This window comes from Taeniopygia guttata, chromosome 1A (genome assembly GCF_048771995.1).
Source record: "Taeniopygia guttata chromosome 1A, bTaeGut7.mat, whole genome shotgun sequence".
In the NCBI taxonomy this organism is placed as follows: Eukaryota; Metazoa; Chordata; class Aves; order Passeriformes; family Estrildidae; genus Taeniopygia; species Taeniopygia guttata.
In genome coordinates this window covers 7377758-7405566 of record NC_133025.1, presented here as the reverse complement: position 1 = coordinate 7405566, position 27809 = coordinate 7377758, and the positions used below count along the sequence as shown (strand labels likewise).

Below are 27809 nucleotides of genomic sequence, written 5' to 3'. Positions count from 1 at the left end.
TTGACTGTAAGATGCCATTTATTTATACTGCCACAGATCCTTTCAGTGCTGCAGTTTATTTATACAGTAATTTAAAAAAGTGCAGTTTTTTTCCAAAATGAAAAAGCTTGTGCCATTCTGAAACATCAGTACAACTGGAATGTTCATTAAGCGCAACAGTAGCTCTTCAAAAAAAAGCAGAATGTCACGTCTTATGGCAATAATTCTCCCCAACAAGAGGGACATTACATATACATTTACATGAAAATCATGTACTGATTTATCCTTGCACAACCCACTTCTCTCAGGCTGATGGTTCTCACTTCAATGTCTTGAGTAGAGTTGAGAGCTGAGCTGGAAGCAGTCTGACACAGCAGCATCATTGCTGGGTATTCCCAATGTCCTTCATTTACCCACTTCATGGAAGTACAGGTTGGCACATATACATAACATGACAATAGAAAACAATATGTAGTAAATTAGATTTCTAAATTTGGGTTCCAGGTCTCCTTGTCGATACCAGTAGATCTAGAAGAGAAAAGGAGTTGGTGTTATTTCAAAAAGCCAGGCATTCTGAGGAAACTTTGTTTGGTAACTGAATTGGCAACTTGCAGGTTTAGTTTTGGGTGTTTTTTCTTCCTGTAAAACAATCCAACTTCCTCTGGCCAGAGGGACTGAGTGTGTGTCTGTATGTGAAACTGGCCCTGAGGACAGGTACTGTCTGGTCAGCTTTGCTGAGAGGGAGGGAGAGTGGGTGGCTTAGCTGGAGATGTTTTACCTCTCAAAGCTGGCTACACCCTGGTGGATGAGGACAAACATCAGCCTTGCACTAACACAGTCTATTCTGGGCAGAGTCGTGACCAGCAGCTGTAGGATCAAAAACTGGGACTGACCAGGCAATGCAGAGCAACTTCCCAGCACAGCCAGCAGTGAGGGGTTCAGGGCTGCTCCGGGTCACGGCTGGAGGAAGAAGAATGCTCCAAGTATGAAAAGCTACAGCAGAAGGAGCCACCAATGTGCCTCCCCATGGAAGGGAGTTTGGATTAGATGGTCTTTGACAGCCCCTTCCAACCCAAACATTTCTGTGATTCTGTGAACTCACACCTGACAGTTCCCTTTGGGACCAGCTCCCTTGGAATTCTGCAGTTGTTGAGTAGAGGAACATCTTCCATTTGCTGTAGCTTCCTACCCCTGTAACTCATCCCCTGTGTTTGAAAGGTGCAAGTTCATGGCTGATCCCACTTCAGGTGTCTCCTGCAGCACAGTCCATCTCTACATTCCCCTTTCAGTGCTCTGCTCCCTGGTTTCCTACTCTGTGTCTCCACTGGCAGCTGTGGGTGGCAGTGCCACAGAGGTCACAAGTCTTGCACCACAGCTGGGCTGCAGGAGTTGGCTCAGTTCACACACTTAACTGCAGTAAATACAAAACTCACTACCACTCCCTCATTGTCAGCTTGTGTTGTGGAGGCAGGAAAGCTTTTCTAGGAGAGTGTAAAAAAGAAGGCAGCACCACGTAAAGCAGATTTTATTCAGAGCCATTGACTCAAAAGCACGGCAAACACGGCAGTACTTACAAGAATGCCAGCAGAAATGCAACACAAGGAGATGCAGAAAGCAAAAAATACATTCACAGGTTTTGGAGGTAGTTGTGGGAAGACAAAAGCACTGATTAGAGTGACCTGTATGGAGGAAAACAAAGATGAGGATTTCACTCTGGCCAGAGCTGCAGTGAGAAGAGGCTCAGCCCAAGGGCTGGAGCAGCACAGCACTCACATCCTGATCTGCACACCCTCCCTGGTCTCTGACTCCCACCCCTGAGGAGATGGAGGGAAATGTGCAAGTCTGGAGGAAAACTGCTTTGATAGAGCTGCACACTGAGAGGAGTGGGAAAAAAACTGCCAAAAGCTTTGCCACGCTGGCTTATTGCCAGAAACACCCTCCAAGGAGCCACGGAGCCATCGGGCCCAGGGGTGCACACTGCCCATGGAGGAGCAGCCCTTCAGCCAAGTGTTCCAGCAGCTGCACCTCAGCTCTCCCCACAGCCTCCCTGCACCTCAGCTCTCCAACCATCCCCCGTGGACCACACTGATGGTCTCCAGTCACAACAGCATCGGGTTTGTCTTTAAAGCTTGGGGAAAGCACAGCTCAACACAAGGGACAAACTTTGAAAGACTTGTATAAGCCATAAATAGAGGCCAATGAGTCATAAATAGAAGGAAATAGAAGCAAACACGCTCTCCTGGCACATAAATGCTTTGTTGTCTCACCCAGCCTCACGTTCAGCCAGGATGGACAAGCTGCCAGAGAACTTCAAGGATTTTATTGCAGCTCTTAAAGAAAGATATTCCCCTTCTCCTGTTGTCAAAGAGTTTCAAAAGACAGATATGTCCCAAAATGACTGCCTGCCCTAAATCAGAGCCTCTTTGGTCATTGGAAGCTTCACCACCCATTTTTGGGGAGGAATTCTGGTTTTCTCCCTGTCACTTAATGATGCAACATGGGGTAGGATGGGAGATACTTACTACAAGCAGCAAGGTTGTTAAGCCACCAACAACTAGATTGATGATTCTGTCCTGAAGAAAAGAGAAGAGTGTTATGTGTACCCAAAAAACCAACAGCAAAAAAAAAAAAAAAAAAAAAAACCTCAAACCATATAAAACAGAGCATTAACCAGCAACACTGAGAGCATCAGCCAGGATCCACATTATTGCCAGCACACATCAAGGCTCCCTGGTCAGCTCTGCCACACAGGAAGGTTTCCCCTCCCTCCACAGACCCCAGGGAGTTGTACTGGTCAAGGCCTCGTGCAGCAGGTTTGCTCATTTGCAAATGGCTTCTCTGCTACATCTAAATCGATTACAGTTGTGCAAATTGTATTTAAATCTTTTTTTTAAGTGGGAGTGCACAGATGGAGGTTGTCAGAAAAAGGGTTTTTTTTAGCCTCCCTGCCTGAGAATTAATAGACTGATAGAGTCTTAGGTGGGAATTTGTGGGTTGCTGGCAAGGAGGTGAAGTGTTGCCCACACCCCAAATGCTCCACCCTAACACCAGCAGATGTGAAGATGCCACACAGTGGCTCTGCTTGGACAAATATCCCCCTCACTTCTTTCTGCTGCTCCTGATCAATATAAAACAACTGGGAGGACACAACCTTTTTGTCCCTGGGGAGAGATCCCTCAGTGACGGCATTGCAGTCCCACCCCGGTGGCATCAGGGGAGGGACTGGCTGTGACACTGAGCTGTGTGACCACGGGCTCAGAGGAGCACCCACAGCCAGACCCTGTATTGGTGAACCTTCTGGAGTAAAAAACAAAAGGAGAATATTCCAATCCCTGCCAGCACACTGCCTCCTCCCTGGTGCTGCTCTGAGTGTAAACATGCATCACCACAGTCAGACTGGGCTGCACACAGCCAGGTGTGACACCCCAGATGGCTGACAACTCAAATCAGAGGCTAAAACAACAGCTACAGCAGAAAAATGTGCAGAGAGAAAACACCCCCGACTTCAATTAAGTGTACTGAGAGTCATTAAGAAGGTATGGTGAAAGGAAAGTGAGAAGAGTTTGAGCAGTGAGAGCATTTTGCCCAAGACATCCCAGCCAGCAGGCAGGGCAACACGGGCTTCCCTCCACCTGCTCTTGCACAGTTCTTCCCTCCTAGAATTGGGATTTGTAGAGGGAGAAGTCCCAGGTCATCAAGAAGTAACACATGACAGCAGCAGGGCACTAGAAGAAAGCAAAGAGGAGGCAGAGAGCAGCAAATCATGTTTTTGTGGGACAGCACCAGCCCTGACCAAATGCTGTGGAGCTCACCTTGAGGTGGCTCAGGAACAGGTGGATGCTGTGCCCTGGTTGTGTTCATCCCCAGGGGACAGGGCCACAGCAAGCAGACTCCAAAACCTCTTCTATTAGTCCCCAGCTCCTCTTTGGGAAACAAAACCACTGATGCTCCTGCAGCTCAGAGGCCCCAGGCTGTGGGGGAACAGCAGTGGCTGCAGCAGTGGGAAGTGACCCCCCCCACCCTCCATAGGAAATTGTCACCAACATCCCCCGTGCAAGGTCCTCACCAGCCAGGCACAAACCCCTTCTCCTCAGCAGCATTTCCACACATGGATTTGGTGATGTGGCAGCAGCCTCTGAGAGCCATGAGATACATGATACCCACCACTGATCCCGAAATGGAACCAAGAGAAATAACTCCAGGCAAACAAGAGAAGCAACTTGAAAAATGCAAGCATGGAATGCTCCATGAGAGCATATCATGACAACTCAGCAGGACTCTTCCTCCTCACCTAAAATCAATTAAAGAACTCAAAGCTAACTTTAGGCAGAACATGGAAGGGTCCTTGCCACAAAAGCCACTCCAGTGCCAGGAGAGGATGGCAGGCATTGCTCTGCCCTGCAGATCTGGCTGAGCCCACCAAGGCAACGTTACAAAGGAGGATCAGAATTGGCATTCAGGCTCGGCTCCTCCATTCAGGGTGGTAAGAGGTGAGCAACTGGATCCCTTGTGCCATGAGGAGATGGGCTTTCAACAGCACAGAGAGCAGGGAATGCCAGGGAGCAGCTGCAGAACTAGCAGTGGGTCACCAGCCTGCAGAGCTCAGCTGGTGAGCACAGTCACAGCCAGCTCTGCAGAGAGCTCAGAGGGATGGACACACAGTCAGCCACCACCCAGAGACTCAGCCATGACTGCTCCTCATTAACTACAGAGCCATTGTGCCAGGACAGGCTGGACTGGCAGGAGGAAACAAGCACAGGGAGCTCTCACCTCACACTGCTGACTGAGGGACCTGCCGGTGACAGCCAGGGCAGGTACAGACACCAGCAGTGGAGCAGGTGGCACCCAGTCCCTGCAGCCAAGGCAGCCCCTTCCCCGTGCTTGAACCTGTGGGCACTCAAATGTTCAAAGTGCACTGCTGGCAGAAGGTATTTCAGGATCCAGGGATTAGACACTGATCCTGAAGCTGTATTCCCCAGTGCCCACTGACACTTCAGCCCCAGGCAGCTTAGCACAGCAAAAAGGTTAAAAATACTCAAGCAGAGGCCAAGACGGCTAAAGGGATTTGGGATGCTGGAGCCTTTCACCTCCACACTGTGTCTGAGGACACTGGGCATGCAGAAACTGGCTGTGGTGAGCCTTGTGTCCTACATGTCACCCAGCTGGCACAGCACAGCTGATTCAGGAAGGATTTTTCTCCAGCATCGCTATAATAGCTGCTAGAGTAAAAAGACAAAAAAGCCCAGTGAGCACATGAAAACAGCCTGCAGCTGCCTGAGGTCACCTGGACCAGCACAGGGTACTGGCACACACACACCCACTTCTGATACAGCCCAGCAGTGCCTCCATGGGGTTCCCATTCAGCCAGCCAGCTGCTGAGATGTAGTGAGCTGTTGGCCAGACAGGAGATGAATTCCATGTTTCACTGTTGCACAAGATGCATTTTGAAACAGAGGGTTTCTGCCCTGTCCTTCCACTCTGGGGAGGGTATTGCAGGGGCTGGAGGCATCAGACTTCTCCCAGGGAGCCTCTGCAGTGCAGAGGTCTCCCTCCATCTGCTTCTGGGAAAGGGATGTAAGGTCAGGAAGTGTCAAGTCCTTGCAAAGCAGGAGGGCACAATCCAGGATTCTTTAGGATCTGGTCAAGGTTACTTGGAGCAGCAGGGAAACTGAGGCTGGACTGAGACTATCTGCACTCCCTCCACAGGCTTTGACAGAGTGGCAGCTTTGCTCTTCACCCCATTCCAGCTCAGCACCTTCCATCCTTGAATCCTCCAAGTTAGCAGCTTGTGGGCTGAGCCCACAGGGATCCCTGCAGAGGCTTGGCCAGGAGAAGGGAACGGGCAGGTCCCCTGGAGCGTGGGTACCCGGTGCCATCTCCGCAGGAGTGACAGAAAGGCCATTTTTATGCCTTACATCAGCAAGTCCAGATGGTCAGCAGCCATTGCAGCCCGCTGCAGCCGTAGGGGACACCTGAATGCAGTGCCAGACCCAGCCTGGCGGAATTGCAGCCAACACAGGCTGTGCTCAGGGCCAGGCTGGACACCCACCCTCTGCAAGACATGGGGACTTCCTGGTGTGCCCTTAAAAGCTCATCATTCCCACCGAGCTGCTCAGTTTCTCTATTGCTTTCTGCTTCTGACCCACAGCAATTAACTCCCACCCACTCAAACACTCCCATTGTGGAGGAACCCAACTTTCAACTTCTTTCCTGCGAAGTGCTGCACCTGTGACTCTCTGTCCTCTCTTTGCCACTGTACAGCTGTGCCTCTGAGCTGTCTCATCCCCATTCACTGCCAGTGCTGCATCCCTGGAAACCACGGCTGAATCCACAGCGCCGGGCATTCATTGGCACTGCTGCTGCACCCCCCTTCCACCAGCCACTCCTCTGGTACCACCTCGGCCCTGTCCCTGCTCAGCAGTGGCACGGAGAGCAAGCATGGCAGGAGCAGCTGGGCCACAAGGTCCACAAGGACCTCCTGGCAGGGCGAGGAGGTGGATGCTGCTGCCCAGCTCTGCCACCCCCACAGAGTGGCTTTACCCTCCAAGTCACCAGCTTGGAGACCAAGAGAGTGCAGGAGGGCAGGGAGTCCCCATCACATCCATTTCCCATTGCTGGCAAGAGTGGCAGACCCCTAATTTTGGGCGCAGGTTTTCCTGGGGCATAAGCGCTGCCCTTGCCCCTCCCTGTGGCCCCAGCCGGAGCACAGGATCCCGGTTTGCCGTATCAGCCGTCATTTGCAGAGACCCAAAAGCAGAGCTGGGGCGTGAGCAGACGCACTTCTCCCAGCAGACCTGCTCCCATTTAAAGGCAAAGTTTGGCTTTTCCATTTCTGACACGGAACATTCCAGCTCGGGACCTCACCAGCGGCTGTTCCTAAGCAACCCCGGTGAATCAGGGAGGAAACGACCCCTGGCCAGCACAGAGGTCCCTTGTCAGCGAGACACCTTTGGCTGCTGCTCGACCCATATGACAGGTTCCAAAAAGCCACAGGAGACAGGCAGGGGGTGAAGTGCAGGATGCTGGATCCCCGTTAGAGCCCAGGAACTGAAACCAGCATCCCACGTTTATTATTTACTGCTCACCTTTGCGAGCAGAGGCGTAGCTGGAAAAAGACAGGGATCAGGGATCGAAGGCTTAACCTGGGCTGAAAAGTTTGGGAGTTACCTGCTAGGACTGCCTCCCCGCTCCGATGGCACATCCCAGAGAAGTGCCCATCGCTGGGAGCTTCCCAAAATCCCCGACCGAAGCCTGTCCAGCAGGACCCAAGTGCAGGGCACTGCTCCAACAAGGGTACCCGTGCCTCCAGCGCTCCCCATCAGAGCCAGCAGCTGCTAGCGGGGATACCTGTCCCACCCTCAGTTCATCCTTTTGGGGTCCTGCCCGTCCTCCTGTGCCGCATCATTCTAATTTTCCCCGAAAATCCGGTTGGTATCACTTTGTTTTCATTAAACATTATAATTGTAGCAGCAGTTCCAAGTTCTTGCAGGGAGGGCGGTGATGGATTGGATACACTTCCGAATAATCTCTGGCAGTTTCAACCGGCACCCTCAAACACACACGAGTGTGGGCAACCCCTCCGAACTGGGGACAACCCCGAGTCCCATCCCGACGATGTGACACCTCTGGTACCGCGGTTCCCGAGGGATGCCGGTGCCGGAAAGCCCCGGAGCCCCTCCGCGGCACGGCCCCCGCAGCAGCGCCGAGAGCCCGGCGGCTTACGGGCATTGACACCTGAGGAGCCGCCGCTGCCACACGGCAGCCGAGGAGCCACCGCCAGCTCCTCGGGGGAAAATTCAGTTCCCAGGAAGGCGCCATCCCCATCCCCATCCCCATCCCCATCCCCATCCCCATCCCCATCCCCATCCCCATCAAAGGCTCCCCAAACTGGGTGAGAGGCAGCCCTGGGGTGCTGCAGCCCCAGAGCCCGGCCGGGCACACCCGGCTGGGCACAGCGGCTCTGTCACCCCCTGCCCAAACCCCTTCCCGGCCCCGCTCCGAGGTTCCCCCGGCCCCTGGGACCCCAAGTTCCCGATGGAGTTTTGGGGAGGTGTTGGTTTGGGGAGGATTCGTCGAAAGTTGATTTCCTTGGGGGGAAGGGGAGGGGGAATGTTTTGTGAGTTTTTTATTTGGGGAGGGGGTCTTGCTGGGGGGGGGGGTTTAATTCTGGGGATATGGTTTGGTTTTTCTAAAATTTGGCGCGGTGTTTGGGATGATTTTGATGGAATATTTTTGATTTGTGGCGCTAATCGGGAAATGGTTGTTTTTCTTTTATTTCAGGGGTTTTTTAAATAATTACACCAAATTTAAGCTTTTCCTTATTTTGGAATTTGGGAGTCTCCTTGTATATTTTTTTCATTGGGGTGCAGCCTTTCTGATTTTTGATGCTGTTTTGGAGGCGGACTGAGGATTCTTTCTTATTTCATAGGGATTTTTAAATTTGTTGGCAGGATTCGGGCAGGTTCCTCGCTCGGGCCGAGCCGGGGGGCAGCGGGCGGCAGCTGCCGCTCTCCGGGAGGAGCTTCCTCACAACCGGGGGGCATTTACGCGGGGAGGGCGGGGAGGGGGGGGCACTACGGGACTTTTCTCCGCATTTGCGGTTGCTTCGGCGGGGGTTGTTTAGGGGAGGGGCGCGGCGGAGCGCTGTGCTTACCCGGGCCGAGGTCTCCCCGAAGAGCGGCCGGTTGTCCGCGCCGCCGGTGCCGTACCCGCGGGCGGGGAACCCCTCCATGGCGCGGGGCCGCTGCGCCGCCGCCCGCGGGGGGGCGCCCGCGCATCCCGCGCCTCCCCCGCGCCCGCCCCTGCGCGCCCGCTCCGCGCCCCGCGGGCGGCGCCGCACCGGGACCCGCACCGGGACCGGGACCTGCACCGGGATCGACACCGGGACCGGCACCGGCACCGGCCCCCCGGGACCTGCGCGGGAGCGGAGCCGCCAGCCCGGCCTGCGCGGGGAGGGGCGGGGCCAGCGCGCCGCCGCTGGCTGCGCCGATTTGTTGCTCAACAAAGTTGCGGTATTCGAGCAAATCTCATTAGGGATGGTGGTATGGCAGCTTGGAGAAATTACCCTGTTTCGATTCCATTTCATTTTCCTTATGATAGGTTTTATTTTCTTATTAATTTTAATTCTTTTTATTTTATTTTGTTTTCCTTTATTGTGTTTTACTCTCATAGAATCGTAGAAGCAGAATATCCTGAGTTGGAAGGGACCCAAAAGTAACATCAGCCCAACTCCTGGCCGTGCACAGGACACCCCACAAACTTCACCCTGTGCCCAAGAGCATTGTCCAAACCCTTCTTGAGCTCTGTCAGGCTCAGTGCTGTGAGCCTGTTCCAGTGCCCAGCCACCCTCTGGATGTAAAACCTTTTCCTGATATCCAATCTAACCTTTATTTTATAGCTGTTGTATTATTCTTATATTGTAATTTATTTTATTTTACTTCAATTTGGGGGGGGGGGCTTATTTATTTATTTATAAACATCTCATCCTTCTAGAGCTGAAAAATGAACTCATCAGTGTTATTCCTGAGTTGCCCACCTAAATTAGGTAAAAGAGAGGGATTATTCCTGGAGATACGATTGGTAACAGTAAACCACTTTTACTGTATACATTCCTTAGCCAAAGTTATCCCGTGTACTCTTGCTGCTGCTGCTGCTTTGGAGCTGATGATGTGTTTGCATGTGAGAAAGCCAGGGGGCATTCATTTTACTGTTGTTTTAAATTTTATTTTTATTTATTTTAATTTTCTAACTGTCTTTTTACATACATTTTACTTAATTTTTATTTAAACTAATTTCTATTTGTTTGGGGTTTTTTTTTCTTTTTAATTAATTTAATTTTGTCTATTTACATACCTTGGTCCCAGAAATATAGCTTTCCTTTTGGACGCCCCACAGACCATAATGGATACAACCTTTCTCCAAGTGCATTTTAGGATGAAAATAAACCAGTTGAGATGCACTAAACATTGTAGCTTCCAGGACAGATTGTAAGTTTTTTGTCCAAATGAGCTTTGTGTTTTCCCCCTGACCCTGCTCTCCCTGCCATGCACCTCTCCAGGGGACTTTTTGCCCTGAGAGATAAACTCCTCTAAATACCACTGGAATTTAGGAGAAATAGCATGGCTATTTCCTTCTTGCTGGATAGAAAAGATTGATAGGCCAGGTGTGTCGGTGAAAAGGTCAGAAAGAAGAACACCAGCTGCAGATATGAGCTGTCAGAGCAGTGGTTCTGTTGGTGGCTCCAATTCCTGTCACCAAGGTCCTCCTGCAGGCCACTGGTCACAGCTGGGCAGAGCTCCCAGCTCTTGAGCAAGAGCCCAGTGAAATCAGCGCTTCTCTTGCGAAACATTTCTGTCATTTCAGGTCTAAGTGCTGCCCTGGGGCCGTGCTGTGCACACAGGGCTGGGAGCACTCTGGGCACTCCTTTCAACACCAAAGTGCTGCCGCTTCAAAGGTGGAAACCATCGAATTCAAGTGAGGCTGGAAATCAGCACAGCTCCCACGAGCTGGAGTGTGTCCTGAGCTGAAGTGCTGGGTGGGAAGGCACAAAGGCCTCCTGCAAGCCTCCAGCAGTGGTTCCCAGGGAAAGCGGTGGGGGAGAAGGGTCTCCAGGACTCACTGGAGAGACTCTTCATGTCCTCTTGAGCCACTTGGTGTGAAGGATGCGGCTTCCTGACACACGAGTGCTCTTGACCTACAGAACAGTTGGTTCTGTGCTCATTTTTCAGTAATTGTGTATTAATTATATTCCTGAGCAGGCTCTGGCTGTGCCCAGATTAAATACTGAGGGGGTTGTGGGGTCTGGGTGGGGCATGGCAGTGCTGGAGGGGGGTGACTGTGGGAGTGCCCTGTGTCATGTACTGCATTTATACTTGTTATAAATGGAGTTATACTTGTTGTACTTGGAGTTATGGCTCAGTGGGACAAAGGGACATAACCTTCTTCAACATCCACTGAATAACTGAGAACAAATGCAAAACACAGTCAACACTTGCCGAGAACCACAAATTGTTACTTGGGCATAATAATCAATTAATCAATAATCAGGGAATATTGGAAGGGGGGAGTTACTTGTTTCTCAGCCCATGCTTTGTTATAGTATCTTGTTTGTTAAGTGCTACATGTCTTCTACACTTAACCAAGCTGCATCTCTCCCACCTGGACCACTCACTTGTGCATCAATGTGCTTCCTGGGTAATGTGATCACTTAGTGGACAGCAGCTCTAATTTGATGAGTGAGAGTCTGATTGAGCACTAATCTAACAGACCAAACAAATTCACTTCTTTCTATAATTCAAAGTAAGTGTATCAGTCTTCAGTGAAAAGCACCTATGCTTCTCAGGTCTGAAATAAAAAAAAAAAATTGCTTTTTAATGGAGGAAGTAATATCAAAGGAAATCTTGGATGGTTTAACATTGGAAAGATTTGTACTGCTCAGGTTGGACACAACTCCCTTGGTCTTATTTAGTGTGTTTTACATTTATTACAGTTGGCTGCATCTTTTATAGCAGTTACAAGGTTTACATGCTGAGCTTTAGCTTTCCTTCCTCAAAAATATTCCTGGCATTACTTCCTAGAAATAGATTTGGCCCATAAATTGCAGAGAGCTTTGGAGTCTCTTCAGAACATCAGCACCATAGACTATAAAAGACTATACGCTTTCTCCTGTCTAATATTTTATTTATATTAGAAGTCATAATGTGTTTTTCTCTGCACTCTGGGTGAAGGTTTAATTCAGCACATATATGAAAATTTCAATATATCCCAAGGCTAATTATATATCACTGTCACTGATGCTGCTGCCTCTGTAACTCACCAGCTGGCTGTTGGAGTCCCAGGATGGAGGCCAGTAACTCATCTGGGCAGGCAGTGCTGCCTTCAGCCCCTCACTGACCTGCTCCCTGATGCTCTGCGTGTCCTTTCTAGTGATCTAATGTGCTGGGGCTTCTAGTGCATCAATTTATTCCATAACTCTTTGGTAGCAGGGGTTTTCTGCTGCTATTTATCTCAGTGTCAGCTCCAGCAAGAGCAGGCCCTGCTCTCCCGGCTCCTTCCCCGTAGCGATTTCAGCTTCCCGACACAGCCATTACTGATTACAGCCTGGTAATTGGTTTTTGCACTATTAAATCAGCCCCCAGCTCCCAGCACCATGGTGGTGGGGCTATTCTAGTTGGCACACTTTATTTTGAAAGGATAGCAGTTTCCTCAGAGCTTTCTAACAAAGCTTCCACAACACAAAACTCCTGGGGCATGCAGGAGCTGTTTCCATCTGCGTTTTCAAGTCCAAAGGAAACCTGACTAACAAACTTGGTTTGTTAGAATAGACTTTAGTCTCATCACTATCAGCCCCCAGCCTGAGGAAATACTCTGGAAGAGGAATAAATGGACATTTACAACACTGAGATCCCTCTCAGTCATCCCAGAAAAGTTGAGTCTGACTCCCTCTACAGAAAGGATCACTCGACTCTGGCAGATCATCAAGGGACAGCCAGCATGGTCCTCCCCACAGAGCAGGGGGCCTGATTTTCAGTTAATTCTGCCATGGGGAGATTGTGCATTTCTTGCCTTTGCTGGGGGCACATGTTCTGCTGAGAGGACAGGAAGTTTCTGTAGAGTGTGTTCAAGGAGAAGAGAATCCAAAACCTTTTAAGTTTTGCAGTTCTCACAGTCAGTTTTACTTAGTAGCTGCCTATAAGGACCAAAAGATTTTAAAACTGGTACCAAGAGGTGTTACAGACATATTCAAACTTTAAAAGAAACAAAACCAAAACCAAACCAAACAAAAAACCACCAAACTTAAACAATCAAACAACACCACCCCAAAACAAAAAAAAAACAACAAACAAACAAAACCACAAAAAAAGGCAAAATCAAAATTCAGTGCAGTATTTACAGTATACCCCAGGTATAATCTAGTGATGTAGCCAAAGGTCTCTGCCTCCATGTCTCAGTTTATGGTAACTTTCCTTGAGTCTCTGCCTTACTGCTTTCAGTTTTTCCCCTAACCAAGGACGCTTTCATGTAGAGTTAATGGAGAACCTGAGTGGCACTGGGACCCTTGAGGCAGGTGCCACAAAGGGAGCACAGGGCTGCTGGTGTGACACCCATTGGCACCGTGGGCCTGGGGCTGGTGTGAGCAGCCCGTACCCAACAGCTCCCCAGACTTTGCTGTCATTGCCTGGGACATGGGGAGGAACATGAGCCCAACAGGAAGAAGAAAACAACCATGGCCTTTTATGATCTGCAGCCAGGGAGGGAGAGGTCTGGGGAAGCAGTCAGCAGAGGGAGGCACGAGCACACAGATTCTGTGCAAACCTCAGCCCTTGGTGTCCCTCCAAGCTCCAAAATGCAGGCAGAGGGCCTCAGTAGTTCTGAAAAACTATTTTATTTCACTTTTTCCACATTTATGTTTAGCTCTTGGAGATCAGATGAGAGACTGAGCAAATGAGGAAGCTGAAACATTCTCATTCAAGGATGTATTGTCTGAATTATTCATTATAATCTTCATTCTCCTGTGGATTTTTCAGCATTTGTGTTTTATGAGGAATGTGGATTCTCCCTCTTTTACATTATCTTAATGAATTGCAGAAGCTTTCCCATCTACTCCTTCATGCTCCAAAATCTCAGCAGAGAGTCAGCATTCAATTTAGAGAAAAAAGTAATTCCTCAATATTTTTTATTTTTGAGAAAAAATATCTTCAAAAATATAAACATTTAATTAATACATACATGTGTATGGATATACAATGCAAATTTCCCTCCTGGGCTTCTGATAGATGTATAAGCTGTTTACCAACTGCTCCTCTGAGCTGGTGGCAGACATTAAGTGGGGCAGCAGCTGTGGGGCTGCTTCAAATTACCCCTTTGAAGAGCAGAGGATAGAGCTCAGTGTGACACTGGTTGTTACACAGCAGCTAAACAGCAAAACAGCCCTTCATCTGCTGCATCTACAAGTGAGACATCACCCCACCAAGGGTGGCAGGAACATCACAGGGAAATCTGCATTGGTACTGATATTCAGGAAGAAAAAAGCTTCTTTGAATAGCAAAAGGACACAAAGCAGCAGTACCACCTCCTGATTTTGCAGGATTTCCATCTTGTCATTTAAGCTTTCCACAGTGGGATGAGCAGAAAAGAAAATTATGCACCTATTTGTCCTTCCTTAGTATGTGCATATGCTCCCCTTTGGCACTACTACAGCCTTGAAATGCAGGGTTTTGTGATTCTCTGCAGAGAGGTGAGATGAAAAACCTTCTTTGCAAGCATGCTCTGAGAGGCCATCCCACCAGCAGCGAGGGTCTGTGTGCCTCATCCATCTTCCCAAGCCACCTCAAGGCTACCTGCCAGCCAAACACATCCAGGAGAAGGAACTTTTCTTCCCAAAACTCGATGTTCCATTAAACAATGACTAGCCAGAGGCTGACTAAAACATCTGCCTGAAATCCAGACTGCTGCCTCTTGTGCTGAAATGTTTCCAGCTGGCACTGCCCCAACCGCAGTTTTTTTCTTCTCCATGGGCATGTGCATTTCAAAACCTGCAGTGGCTACAGCCTCTGAATTGAAAAGCAAGTCATGCAAATCCTATTTGCACCAGGGAGCTGTTACCTTACCAAAGTTTATAGATCTCACAGATTCTGAGGGCAGAGGGCTCCATCCCAAGTGAGAGGTGTGAACTCTCTTCTCAGGGTCTCACACAGCACAAGTCCTGCTTACAGTCAGGTAACTCTGGGCTGAGACTGATGACAGTGTTTGGAAAGTGTGTTAGTCCTCAGGCAGTAAAAAATGTCCCAGAAACAAAACCTCTGCCTGCTCTGTATCTGTCTTACATCTCTGTATCCACCTTGTCTGTATCAGACAAGATGTGTCCGATCAGTGAAGCACAGTGGAAAATATTTATTAACCTCAATTGACAGAGTCCCAGTGTAACCACTTCATTAATTTATCCCTGATTAGAGTCTGTTTATCCAGTCTAGTATTCCATTTTAAGCACAGGTTCATGCTGACTCTCCATCAGTCCTCTGGCACCTCTTGTTTTCCAAACCTTGTTAAGATCTAAAATTAGTGAAATGAGAGTACTGAGCTACTGGTCTGAAGAATGGAAGTGTGCATGACCCCAGACTTCTGAACTTAAAGTATTTGTATTTAGAAGGTGATGTTTCACATCCTGCTCAGCTACAGATGGTAAATTATTTCATCTGGTATAGATGAATCCTACTACCTTGTTCTGATGTAGTAAAGCAGGAATTATGAACATTTGGTGTGATGTTTTTCCCATCTGATGGACATAAACGGTAAGATTGCAAATAACAGGGAAGCTATCCATAAGTTAAGATTACCAGTGATATTTTAATGTCTCCTTAGTGTCTATAATATAATTAAGTTTTGTATTTCTTCTGTTTCTGTTGCTTTGCATTCTCAATAGTGTTTGCAACATGCATTCAATGGCAATGATTATCTCTTCTAAACACCTAATCTGAACTCATCCTTCAGATCTGTCTGTCATCTATCTACCTATCTCTCTTCTCTGTTGAAATATTGCTCTGGTGTGACAAAATATTAATCCATTGATTTTTAAAATAAATCTCTGTAGTTGCAAGTGTAGTAGTCTTTCTCATTTGCTGCAACCAAAGTTGTGAGTGACAGGCTATCAAAGAGATATTTCATGTTTTTAATTAGCATCTCCTTCAAATAGTGATCTTTCAGCTCTGGTACACAGACCTCCTCCTTTTTGAAGGGTCCAGTGGAGGAAAATAGGGTCCTTCTGGACTGTGACTCAAGCTCCTTCTGAACAAGATGGGCATGTTAGGAGGTTAGGATAGGAGTTTAGGATAGGAGTTGGCAGGTTGTAACCACCACAGGGGATGAGCTCCACTGTCTGTAGCTTCAGGAAGCCAGAGCCACGGAAGGAAGCTGATCTGCAGGGACACCAGGCTCTTTGCTCCAGAAACACTGCCCAACACATCCCTGTGTGGCATGTGCCTGGCTCCAGCCCATCTCTCCAGGCACAGCATCCTAGCACTTATCTCCTCACACTCACAGCCCACCTGCTGGCTCCTCCTCGCTCACATCCCAGCCCTGGCTGGAACATCCTGTACTTGGCACGAGGATGCTCCCAGGACGGCACAGCAGACATCCTCTAGACACCCCGAGCAAACATGAAGAGCCTGCCATAGATCCAGTCCCCCTGCTCTTTGCTCCATTCCCCAAGCAGCTGGCAGCATTTTATCCACCCGAGCAGGATAGCTCCCGCTTGGATGAGGTATTTGGGTACTCCTGCCAAGGCAGGAGGAACATCTGCAGTGAGGAGCTGGGACCACATCCTACCTCCCCAACCAGCAAGAGCTGCCAGGAGGGGAGGAGGTTTCAGTGAGTACGAGATTGCTGGCAAAATGCTGATGTATCTGCGTGCTTGATTCTTTAACCTGCTCATCCTTCCCTGAACCCTTTCCCTTCTTCCCTCCCTTCCTCTTCCCCCTTCTCCTTCTGTTTCTAGGCATTCCCTTCTCTGTATCCCTTCCCCAGAGCCGCCTGCCAGGCCACGCGCAGCAGCGGCAGCACCGCGGGGCTCCGGGGCGTAGGTGCCTCTACACCATCCCTCAGAGGCGGCCAAGCGCCTGCCTCGGGAGCCTGTGAAACTGGAGAGCATCCGCTCCCGTAAATGGTTTGGTTATTCCGTATCTTAGAAATAACAAATAACGAGGAAAACAGTGATTTAAACACATAGCCATTAATGAACAGGTGATTAGAGAGACAATAAGGGAAGGCAGAGCTTGCCAGGCACTGACTGGTGAGCCATTGAAGGAGATACTCTGGATTTGGAGAGGATCTGCCTCAATATTGTAACTGATAAGATCAAGAAAACATGGTTAGTGTGAAATTAGAGGTGTATTTGAGGGAGCTTGGGGGACTGAACCGAACTTATTACAGGATGTTTACAGAAATGGCCGAAGACACAGGAAGGGAAGGATCAGGGTGGAACAAGCACGGGAAGATGACAAGGAAGGAGGCTGCAGGGATCAGACATGACAGCAAGTGTTTGGGCAGGACAATCACCTGGCTGGGCCCTGGCCCTGATCCATGCAGTCTGGCCTGCCTTCTTATTAAATCCCATCCTTAATTACCTTTGCTGTGTGCCAGCCTCTGGAAAAGACTTAAGGTCTGAGCCAGGGCTGGTTGAGGGAGCCAGGATAGAGGACACTGGACAGGCTTTTCAAGGGATCCATGAGTGAGGAGAGCCTGTCAAGGAAGAAAATATGGAAGAGTATTGATGGGAAAAAAGAGCCACAAAAGCAACAAGCAGCAAAAATACTCTATCTCAACACTCAGAAATGTAAGTACACTGGAAAAACAAAGCATCCATAAAAATCATTATGTTTGTTCAAAGTTACATTGCAGTACTGTTTTGGGTGCCACACTGGAACTCTGCTGTCAGTAGACATTCCGCAGTCACCATCCCAAATGCTGTTTGTGAGGATGCTGTGCTTCAGACTTGAATTAAATGCAAAGTCTCAATTGCAACAAGAAAGAAATTGTGGTGTTTTTAAAATAATTATAGCTGCTAAGAGGTGTTCAGCACAGGCAGGCTACTGAGAAAGCAGATCCAATGAATAAGATAAATTCAGTAAAACTGGAGTACCAGGAGAGAACCTGCAAGGAGCGTAGGGAAACTCCATTCCAGCTGCTTTCAGGCAGCCTTCATTTGTATCAACAATGGGAGGAAAAGCAGCACCAACAACTCCCAAGTTAGAAAGGTGTTTTTAATGAGTTTGAGGCCAAACATTTTCAATACTTTGAAACAAGGGAACCCTGTTTGAAAACCAAAAGGTTGAGGTTCAACTGCCTTCAGAGATGAAAAAACAACTGTCCATTCAAGTGCCTAAGTGAAAAATCAAAACACTTCTACCATCCATGTGGAGCTTTGAGCTCTGTGATTGCAAAGCAAGCAAACAACCATGGTATCACTGTCAGAAAACACAGTTCCATAATGGATTCCAGTAAAGCCTGAAAAAGAGAGCACAGCAGCCTGGAACACCCCAGGTTGCACTCTTGTCATTTCATGTGTAGCAGTCAAACACAAAGTCTGAAAAGTAGGTCTTGGAACTTGGTTTTCCCAGGCACAGAAAGGATTTATTCTTCTTGTACAAAGCTATGAACGGAATTAGAATTAGACCAAGTAGCTCAGGCTTAGGCAGCTGCAAGCTAACAGAAAGCCTTGCCACCAGCCATTCCTTGAGCTGCTGTAAATGGCCATTGAGAGCAGTACAGTATGCCCTGATAAGAGAAATACCAACAGATAAGTACCTGGGAAAGTATTTTTTATATAATTACTTTTTACTAAGATTCAAATCATAAAAATAGCACATATTTTCATCTCTATGCAATAAAATTTGAGATATGTGCTTTAGCTCTTCAAAATTCAGTAAGGGTTTGTATAATGATGTTCAGAAATTATTTATGTTGATAAGTACTGTTGTGTCACCCTTAAATGAAGCACAGCTTCCCCAGATCACTTATTTCTGACACTCCTTTATAATTAAGCTTAAAAGACAAGTGACCTCGCAGTTCTCCACCTGCTTAAAACTGAGGTAGGGATATTTCAGCTAAGAAATATTTCAGATATTTCTCTTATCAGATATATCAGATAAGAGAAAACACTGAGTTCTTTTGACAGCTCTTCTGAGTGAAAGATACATCCAGCACACAGGCAGCAGAGGAAACCTTGTTGGTACTCAAGTATCGCATTCATGCTCAGCCAGCACAGCTAAATGCCAAAGCCTGATCTGGAGGAACTTTGGCAGGCCGGAGGAGTGGTCGCATTATCTTAATTTTAGCACAAACTGGATGTCAAAGAACAATTATCATTGAAACCAACACTGCCAGTACAAAACCTGCTGTTTTGCTAATGAACTGAGAGAACTCCCAAATTCACAAGTCCTGACAAAGGCCATCTCTGTAAACTGGTCTTACTAATTACAAGGCTTGTCTTTCTCTTTCATCCTGTGAATCTTTTAAATATCACAGTGACATTCAATCTTTTTTTACATTGACAATGCTGAAAAATGTAAGTAATATCTAGGTAACGCACTTCTGTAAGTGGGAAGGATCTGTCAAGTCATAGAAAGTGGAACATGAATTCCCATGCTATTCATTTGAAGTGAAATATCCATGGGCTGCATGAAATGCGTACTCATGGTTTCGAAATACAGACAGAAGCACCCAGCAATATTGCAAAAATATTGAGGAGTAGTCAGGTAAAATGAGGGAATGCCAGAATAATCTCTTATGTGTTTCAACTTTTAAAAATCTTTATTGAGGAAAAAAAAAATCACATTAAATCTTGCAAAGTTACCTGCAGTTTTAATTCCTGTTCTCGAATGCCCAACTATGTCTTTTTTATAGACTGAGAAAATGGCTGTACCAAATGTTCTCACTTCTTCTGTGTGTGCTGATAGCAATAGTTTCTGATAATAAATTTGAGCTGGCTATACACCACATCTATTTTTTGTGAAATTCTTTAAAGACTGTTTTCATGTCCACTGGAATATTTTGTTTTTAGGAATCTATAAAGTTAACAAAGTGAGATCCACTAAACCAAGATGGGTTATCTCGTAACTGCTCTGTTCCCACTATTTAACTGTAAAGTATGCAAAAAGTCATGGTTTTAAAAAGTACATCCAGAGCACTCCAAGCATAAAAGAAATAATGAAAGACTGAAATGGCATTCATTGTAACAATGCTTTATTACTCTACATTGCAGTATCTCTCTATATGCCATTAAAACCTTCTGGGAATATAAGTTTCATAGTTGCTTCAGAGTGAATGACTGAAATGATCTTTCAGTCATTTCTCTTAACAGAGCTTACACAAATTTAAGCTAAAACTTTCCAAGCAGTCTAAATAAGATGAGGAGATCATTACCAGTCATTGTCAATGAGGTCTTTTAAAAAGTGCATTCACACTACTTATTTTGACTAGGAGCTCTAAGTCCTCTATTTCTCATCTTGAGTCTGCTTCCATCTTAGGCTCAAATAAATGAAGAATATCCATAAGATAGGTGGTCAAATGCACATTGCTAAGTCATGCTAAAACTAAGTTTAGAAACCCTGGTCAACAGTATAGAGATATGAAATATTAATAACAAATTTTTTGTAACTACCACAAACACATCTACTGGTTTACATAACAGTCTGTTCTACTGGTCAATTATCAAGAGCTTTGGCATCTCAAAGTATTTTAATTAAATCCCCTCCTGAGTGAAGGTAACTACAGTTCCTCATCCTCATTGAGTGTTTCAGCACCCCAGGTATGGGCAGCTGCTTCAGAGCTGATGTCACAGCAGCACATTAAAATGTTACATAGCTGCACTTAAAATAAATTAATTGTGCCCACAAGAGCTTCTCTCTATTCAGAACAAAGGCTGTCCAAATGACAGGATCAGGTGTGGATGTTGATAATGTGACATTTGAAGTTAGATGAGATGAATTCTGTCCGGAAATCCCACATATCATCTGCGTATGTCACTTTACCCTAAATATTACCAAGCGTGGATTTCATGTTCTCCCTGTAGTTTTATAATCCATGTTCCAAACACCTTGGATTGAATCCACATTCCACCCCTGCAAGAAGGTATATTCTACTAAGTTAAATAATACTTCCTCTTTGAGTAATTAATACTGGCACCTGACAAAAATACTTTGGGGATAGACAGAAAGACATTTTTCTGTTGTGATTTTTTCTATCACTATAACCAGCCTTTATATCTGCAGCTCAGCACTGGCTATTGTTACTTGATTGTTCAGCATCCTTCATTTAAATTATTTGCTTGTTTTTCTTGCTCTGCTCTAAGGAAATGTTAGTCAGTGCTCTGGTCTCACTTTGGCCCTTTGGAGTCTCATAAACCTTCGCTACCCCAAGAGACTGTGGCTGACATTAACCAGTGTCAACTAGATTATATTGTTTGGAATAAAGATTGATGCTTGTACTTACAATTGATGTTATACAGTTAACTGAAATATATGATGCCCATTTACCAGATTTTTAGCTTTATGTCAAAGCATTTGTAACCAGGAAAATGAGGAATAATAAGACTTTTAGTTACAGGAAGGAAAAAGTGAAGTTTCTATGTCTATAGTTCAGGCTTCTCTACATTTCCAGCACTTCCCTTTCTATCTAAGCATGACATGGATACTTATAGTAAACCAGATTACACATTCATTTACTTACAGGTCTTAAGAAACAATTTATAAAAACAAACCAACCAGAACACTAACAACACTAATACACATAAACTTTCACTTTACACACATCTTTGTCTTCACATTCTCTTTGCCTATTGTAATAATAGAAAGTATTGTCCCTTCTCTGGAGTTTCTTAACAAATCCAGTTTCTGGCCAGCACTCTACCTACAAGTAGAACAAAAAGGATATAAAAATCACCTGAACATGTTCACATTAAATGATGTTTGTGCATGACATTGCAAGGAATATAGGGTATACTTTAATAGGAAACCCTCATTTGCATCTGAATACTACTTTTCTATTAACTTGATGAACTTTTAAAAACAGATTGAGAACAAGATGACAGAAAACAGTTTTCAGGTTTAGTCTAAAGTTATGTGATCTGAAAAGCCTAGAAATAGGAATCTAAGGATATTTAACAAGCTAATTTAATAATTTAAAATTGGACAAGTCAAATATTTTAAACCATCTTGTTTAGGAATATAACATTGATGCTACTAAGTTATTCAGTAATCTGAGAGGCTGCAAGTGTCTGCTCCTGTAAGACTGACATATATTTAAAGGTTTCTTTCAGATCCTTCTGACCATGAAAAATGTGCTTTTCATTAGTAAGTTAATTAAAATAAAGTAAGCCTCAGACAGTATCAGTTTCAAAGAAAATACATCAGTCCCACATAAACGCAGCATCACCCTGGTGCTCTTCACTGTTTCACAGTGTAAACCTTTAAATTAATGGCTTCAGCATTTGCACATTCAGCAGCTTCATGGCTTTTGTAGCTCTTTCAGCTTGAGCATCTATGACTGCTTCTGATTAAACTAAACCTTAAAAATCAGGTGATAAGCATCTTATTTCTCTTCCAGGCAGAGTTACAACAGGATGTCAAACTAGAGCATTCTCTAATTGGAGAGCCCACTTCATCACTTACCTCATGACTTCAGGCATACAGCTGTGTTTTTTGCATTGTCTGTCTAAACATAACAGCCTTGATATTAATTCCACCTACATTATAATTGCATCCTTAGTAACAACTGCATTATAGAGACACAATATGGACTTAACAAGACATTTCAGAATATGTAAGTTGAACAAGAATCACTGCCAGGCCCTGGCATGCTGGAACTGAATGCACACTCACATTACAGTTAGTCAGTGGCATTCTTTAACTTTCATCAGGGTTTAACTGCCAGTGATTGTGCCCTGCCATAAATCTTGAGCACACAGATCCTACCACAATAATGACATGATTTCCTTCTGCAGTTATTGAAAAATATACCATATTTTATATATATATAAAAAAATATATATATATTATATGGTGTGTGTATATATATATATATATAATATACCATATTTTATAGATAAATATATAAAAATATATAGCCTTTGCAGTGGTATCAGAGTCCACAATAAAATAATAAACTATCTTATTGTGCACATCAATGTGTTTTGCTGTGTTTTGAGTTAACTGGAGGGGGGTGAGTTTCTTGGAACTTCCTGCTCTTTCTTATGTGCACAGGAGGTCAACACATTTTAAAAGTGCGTTCTTCATAATATATTTGTTGCTTTGGAAGATAAATTACAGAGCTGTAATTAAAAAAAAAAATATATATATTGTTTGTTGTATTAATCTGTTGGTGGCTATTTTGAACCTTGAGTAGCCACTGGATATTTGTCCACTACTCAGTATCTCATTTGATGTGCTGGGGAGCATCACTAACAACTGCAGTGAGCAGAGGCACGAGTCCCTGGTGTTGACAAGAGCCTGTGTCACAACTGCCTTTAGTACAGTTCAAATATTGCCATTGTGGACATCATTTTGAGAGAGGCCGAGCTCTGAGTGTGCACAAAGCCTGACTGTGCTACCACACAACCCAAGTGCAAACTGAAGCAGTAGCAATGACACAGGATTGACTCCATGGACAATCAACCAGTTTCCTATCAAGTCTATTGACAGACTAACAGGGAAGCTTCAGAGAACTGACTTTGAAATATTTCTTTCCTGAACACTGAATTATTCCTTTGGAGATCAGCTACATCTGTTCAAACAGATTTGTGATACTTCTAAATGCATCAGAGATGGGGAATAAAACATGGGTAGTATTTCTGCTTCACTTCTGTGAAGTGAGTTATTCTCCCGGGTTAACAACAGCTCAAGAATTCATGTCAGAACTGTGAGGAAACCTACTGTATCAGAACCTAGCCTAAATGAAAGGAAATAAGCAGCACCTCCATTTTTATTTAATCATTTTACATGAGACAGAAGTTTAAAGTAATACAAAGTTCTAAATCTTACCTTATCAACTTGTTTTACTTGTTTATATTCCACCTCATCTCTGTATCCAGCTTGTTGAAATCTGTATAAGTTCTCTACATCATTTGACCATATTTTGGCACGATGCATTGATTTTGGTTTGATGTCAGCTTTAGTTATGACTTCAGAAACTTCAGACATCTTCCTGAAATTAGACTTAAAAACATTAAATAGAGAAGACAGAAGCAAGTGATTTTGTTGGGGACATAGAGTAATGGATAGAACAAAATTTTAAAACAAAGGAATTACAGAATTCAAAGTCTGAGGTTAAAAAAGGAAAAAGTTATAAGCAGTTGGAATCAAATTAAATGCACTACTTGATGTCTAACAAACCCAACTCATCTGTACTTCCATATACATCTTGACTCAACCTTTCTAAAATTTAACTGTGCATATTGATGAATTAAAAAAAATACTAAATGCAGTATTTCTGAATTTCACATATTTGCAGTTGCTGTCCCCCTGGGGTAGGCAGGCAGACTTCCAGATTTTTCTTTCTTGCTCCTGAAGCGACACCAAACTGGGAACCTCAGAATGAAGATCTGGGCTGTTACTGAAGAACAGCAAAGACTCAGGATGGGAGAGGAGGGGAAAGGAAAAATGCACAGTCAGTGACATGGCCATAGTGCCAGTGACAGAGGTAAGGTCTTGAGAGATAAACTGGATAAGGAGACAAGGCACAACCTGCCAGAATTCACCCTTTTCTAGCTTTGCCCAAGCAAATGGACTGCCACTGACTTCCTCCTCACACAAAACCCATTTGTTCCGTCTGCTGAGACATAGCAAACAGGTTAATCAGCTGCTAAATCTGAAAAGAGCAGTACTGAGACAAGTTGAAACTCAGACTGAAAATAAAATAAATTAATTAGATAAATGAAAAAAAAAAAAGAAAACTAAAAACAAGAGCAACAAAAAAAGCAATAAAAAAATTGCAGACAGTGGATGTGGATACTCACAAGGGATGGATTTGAATTACATTAAAAAAATAATTTGACTTCTGAATTTCATTGCATTTGCTTTCCTAAGCATATCTTATTTTGCTGCTCAAATAGAACTTTTGTTTCTTCTACAAGCAAAACACACCCATCACTATCATGCCTAGCAGGTATGATCAGAGATGAGTCCTTTCCCAGTTTTGAAATGTCACCAAGCTTCAGCTTCATAACTAGGAAAGTAACTCCAAGGAATGAAAACTTCTGGATATTGCAATGAGAGGATGAATACAGTCTCCTTCCCTGTGGGTGCCATGCTGTCTCCAAACCTTGCCCAATTTCTTTACTTGGCAAGTCCCTGTATCAACAGAGAGCTGGAAAAGTTGAATGCTGAAAATGACACTATTCTTTTAGAAAAGCAGAAATTGAAAAAAAAGTCTTGCACCACGGGATAAAAATATTTGGGGAAATTATATCAAGAATTATTATTATCACAATGTAGAATTAGCAGAAAGAAATCTGCACATGTATCACCTGTTTGTATGAGAGCCAGCAGGAAGACAAAGAAAGGGCCTTTAATCTCTTATTGAATGCATTTATTAGAGACCAATAAAAATATGTAAAAGGGCATTTTTCTGGCAACACTAAACCATTTCTTGCAGTTCAGTACTTCAAGCATTCTTTTACCAGGCCCTGCAGCATTTTGTAATCGAAAGCAGCCATTCACTAAACTAAAAAGTAATTTTCACACCTGGTTATGAGGTATCAAACACAAATAAACAGGATAAGCACAGATCCTTATTCTAAATTGAGGGTAGTAAGTAGGGCAAGTTTTTTTCTCCTGTGCGACAAAGGGCTCTTTTGTAGCCATCACAGGATTTTTCAAGCTCTGTATTTTTTCAACAGTGTTTGATGAGAACTGTTGTCAGTCAGTATTGACTTTAGACAGTCAATATGATTAGCAATAATATTCGATCCTAATAAATGCTAATCTATAATGAAATTACGTGTCTTGTGATAACTTACATGTCATTAGTGTTAAGTACTTCTTTACTGGATGTGCTGGATTCACCTAATGAATGTTTTTCTTCGAGACGTGTGGGTAGGTCTGGCACGTCTTGAGTCACTGTTAATTCACAGAGCCTGTCCACAGGCGTTCCTGCCCAAAAAAAATAAAGATTATATATTGAAAGTTCCAGCTTAGTGACTTCATATAATGAAAGCATCCCATTTTGGGGCTGCTATTTAAAAATTGTACTCTTTGTCTATTGTGTGTCCAAGTTCTAGGCACAGAGCTGTTTTCATTGTACCAGAGCAGGGCACAGCTGTACTCCAGCCAGGAATTCAGGGAAGAGATGAAAGACAACAGAAAGACAAAGGCAAAAAAATAAGACAAGAGAATGGTAAGAAAATATTCAGTTTAATATTAACACTTTTCATGGAAGGGGAATTTTTGAACAGTGAAGTGGACTTTGCTAAGCTGACAATGTTTGCCAGCTCCTAATTTAGGGTAAACAGCGAGTGCTTTGGCATTGGGAACAGATTTTTTAAGTTAATGATAACACAATTACTGTGGAATCCCAACTAGCCTGGGCTCACTGATGGTGGTTTCCTGAACAGTTACACAAACTGTAAGGGTTTGTGGGAGGAGAGTTAGGGCATCTGCTCCCTTAGGGCATCTGCTCAAGGACCATTTTCACTGCAACACGGGGTTACAGGAAAGGGAGAAAGACATAAAGCAATATACAGGGACTCAAACCTGAGCAGCAAATGAGGAAAGTGATGATGAGAACCATACCTGTGGCATGTGAAGAGTGTGAGAATGTTTATTCCAGCAAGGTTATCTGATCAGGGACCTTGTCAGTTGGGAAATTTGGGAAAAAGGGGGAAACAAACAAAATATGCAGAGACAGGGACCTGACAAAACAAACACTGATAAAGAAACCTCAACTCCAGCACTAATAGATGGGCTATTAAGGAACTACAGGAATGACATCCAGGGAGACCAACCTGGACCTTGCACTGGTGATACTTAACCAGGGGGGCCCAGACTTGGAGAGGTGTGGGAATCCATGGAACTGTATAGATTTGTGATGAATGTGCAGGAGCAGAGAGAAACAAAGATGAGAATAGATAGAAAAGAGTATAAAATAAGCCTGTCCTGTGTAAAACAGGACCAGTCAGTATTACATGCCCAGCTAAGCCCCACACCTGATCATCACAAACTGTCCTACCCTATTGTATCTTCTTAAATCTTTACTGTCTCTCTGCACAAACTGTGTATTCCCCATGTGTGTGTGCTGCAAGGATAAAGTGCCAGCTCCTGGTGAGACCTGTGTATGAGTGAACGCTGGTGCCAACTCTGGGAGTCAGGCTGGGGTATGAGCACCTCTGGCCTATGCTATCTGGAGCCAGGGGGAGTACTACATTTCCAGCCACTGGAGCAGTAACAGAATGTGTCCTGAAAAATTAGCTACTGGGGGAGGCTGTCATGAGTGAGTGTCAGCAGGTTGGAGCAGCACTGTGGGTCAGAGCCTGGTGTGCCTGGTGCTGGGGAGGAGTGGTGCCTGTGCCTTCACCCATTGTGGCATACCTAGGGTGCACACCATATTCACCAGCAAATATCAAGCAGAACAGGGGGCCCAGCTGCATCCTGAGCCGGACAAGGAGCTCCATGTCCCCAGGCAGGAGAGGCCCTGGGGCACAGCAGTGGGAGGAGATGGCGGTACCGCCTACATCACTTAACCCGAGACAGCAAACACAGGACTTGCTTGGGGTCTCAGAAGAGCCAGTAAGAGATTTCATAGGATGTCAAGGGGTTGGAAATACCCTTAAAGATCATCTCGTTCCAACCCCCTGCCACGAGCAGGGACACCTTCCATTAGATCAGGTTGGTTAAAGCCCCATCCAACCTGGCCTTAAACTGGTCCAGAGCTGGGGCACCACAACCTCACCGGGCAACCTGTCCCAGTGCCTCACAGCCCGCACTGTAAAAAAATTCTTCCTAATATCTAATCTAAGATCCTCTCTTTCTTGTAGCTTCTACCTACTCTACCCGACGTTCCGAGGTGCTCAGGCAGACGTCCCGGCTTGCATCCGTAACTGCGACCCTGCTCCCACTGCCCTGGCCACAACCCGCTCACCCTGCCTTTAAGGCGGCCCACCTCGGTTCAGGAGACGCAAAACGGGGACAGTTCTCACGCGGGGCGGAGCGGCGGCCGAGCCGCCCCCTCAGGGCCGCTTTCCGCCCCTCAGGGCCGCCTCCCGCCCCTCACGTCGCCAACTGTCACCAGGCAACGGCCGACGCGGCCCCTTTAAAGGCCGCGCCTGCCCCGGATAGGCCGGCGCG

At 45.5% G+C, this 27809-nt stretch overlaps 2 protein-coding genes across 11 annotated transcripts; both read right to left on the bottom strand.

The window, feature by feature from the left end:
- On the bottom strand, window positions 1-8799 carry TMEM243 (transmembrane protein 243). The gene is made up of 4 exons (XM_030291068.4): window positions 8633-8799; window positions 2502-2552; window positions 1554-1658; window positions 1-507 (listed from the first exon to the last, which is right to left on the bottom strand). The coding sequence occupies exons 1-4, from the start codon at window positions 8708-8710 to the stop codon at window positions 385-387; spliced, it is 357 nt and encodes a 118-aa protein (XP_030146928.1). The 5' UTR covers window positions 8711-8799; the 3' UTR covers window positions 1-384.
- Window positions 8800-13344: 4545 nt separating this feature from the next.
- Window positions 13345-27772, bottom strand: MEIG1 (meiosis/spermiogenesis associated 1). Of its 10 annotated transcripts, none has more exons than XR_012052067.1 (5): window positions 27625-27772; window positions 25487-25619; window positions 23511-23684; window positions 17032-17214; window positions 13345-14714 (listed from the first exon to the last, which is right to left on the bottom strand). XR_012052067.1 is itself a non-coding variant. In XM_012568819.5 (4 exons), coding segments are annotated over exons 2-4 (294 nt in total). In that variant the 5' UTR covers window positions 25489-25619; window positions 27625-27765; the 3' UTR covers window positions 19695-21252. The 10 variants fall into 10 exon arrangements, 1 of the variants encoding a protein (XP_012424273.5); XR_012052066.1 differs by having other exon boundaries at window positions 13345-15030; window positions 27625-27771; XR_003963746.4 differs by having other exon boundaries at window positions 13345-15030; window positions 17100-17214; window positions 27625-27771.
- Between the last annotated feature and the right edge of the window lie 37 nt (window positions 27773-27809).

Excerpts from the sequence above, each read along its gene's own strand:
- TMEM243 (XM_030291068.4), bottom strand. The coding sequence starts at position 8,710 with ATGGAGGGGTTCCCCGCCCGCGGGTACGGCACCGGCGGCGCGGACAAC. Across the intron at positions 2,553-8,632 it reads TCGGGGAGACCTCGGCCCGG|GACAGAATCATCAATCTAGT; the intron begins GTAAGCACAGCG and ends TCTTTTCTTCAG. Across the intron at positions 1,659-2,501 it reads TAACAACCTTGCTGCTTGTA|GTCACTCTAATCAGTGCTTT; the intron begins GTAAGTATCTCC and ends TCCTCCATACAG.
- MEIG1 (XM_012568819.5), bottom strand. Across the intron at positions 21,382-23,510 it reads AAGTAAAACAAGTTGATAAG|GTAGAGTGCTGGCCAGAAAC; the intron begins GTAAGATTTAGA and ends TTCTACTTGTAG.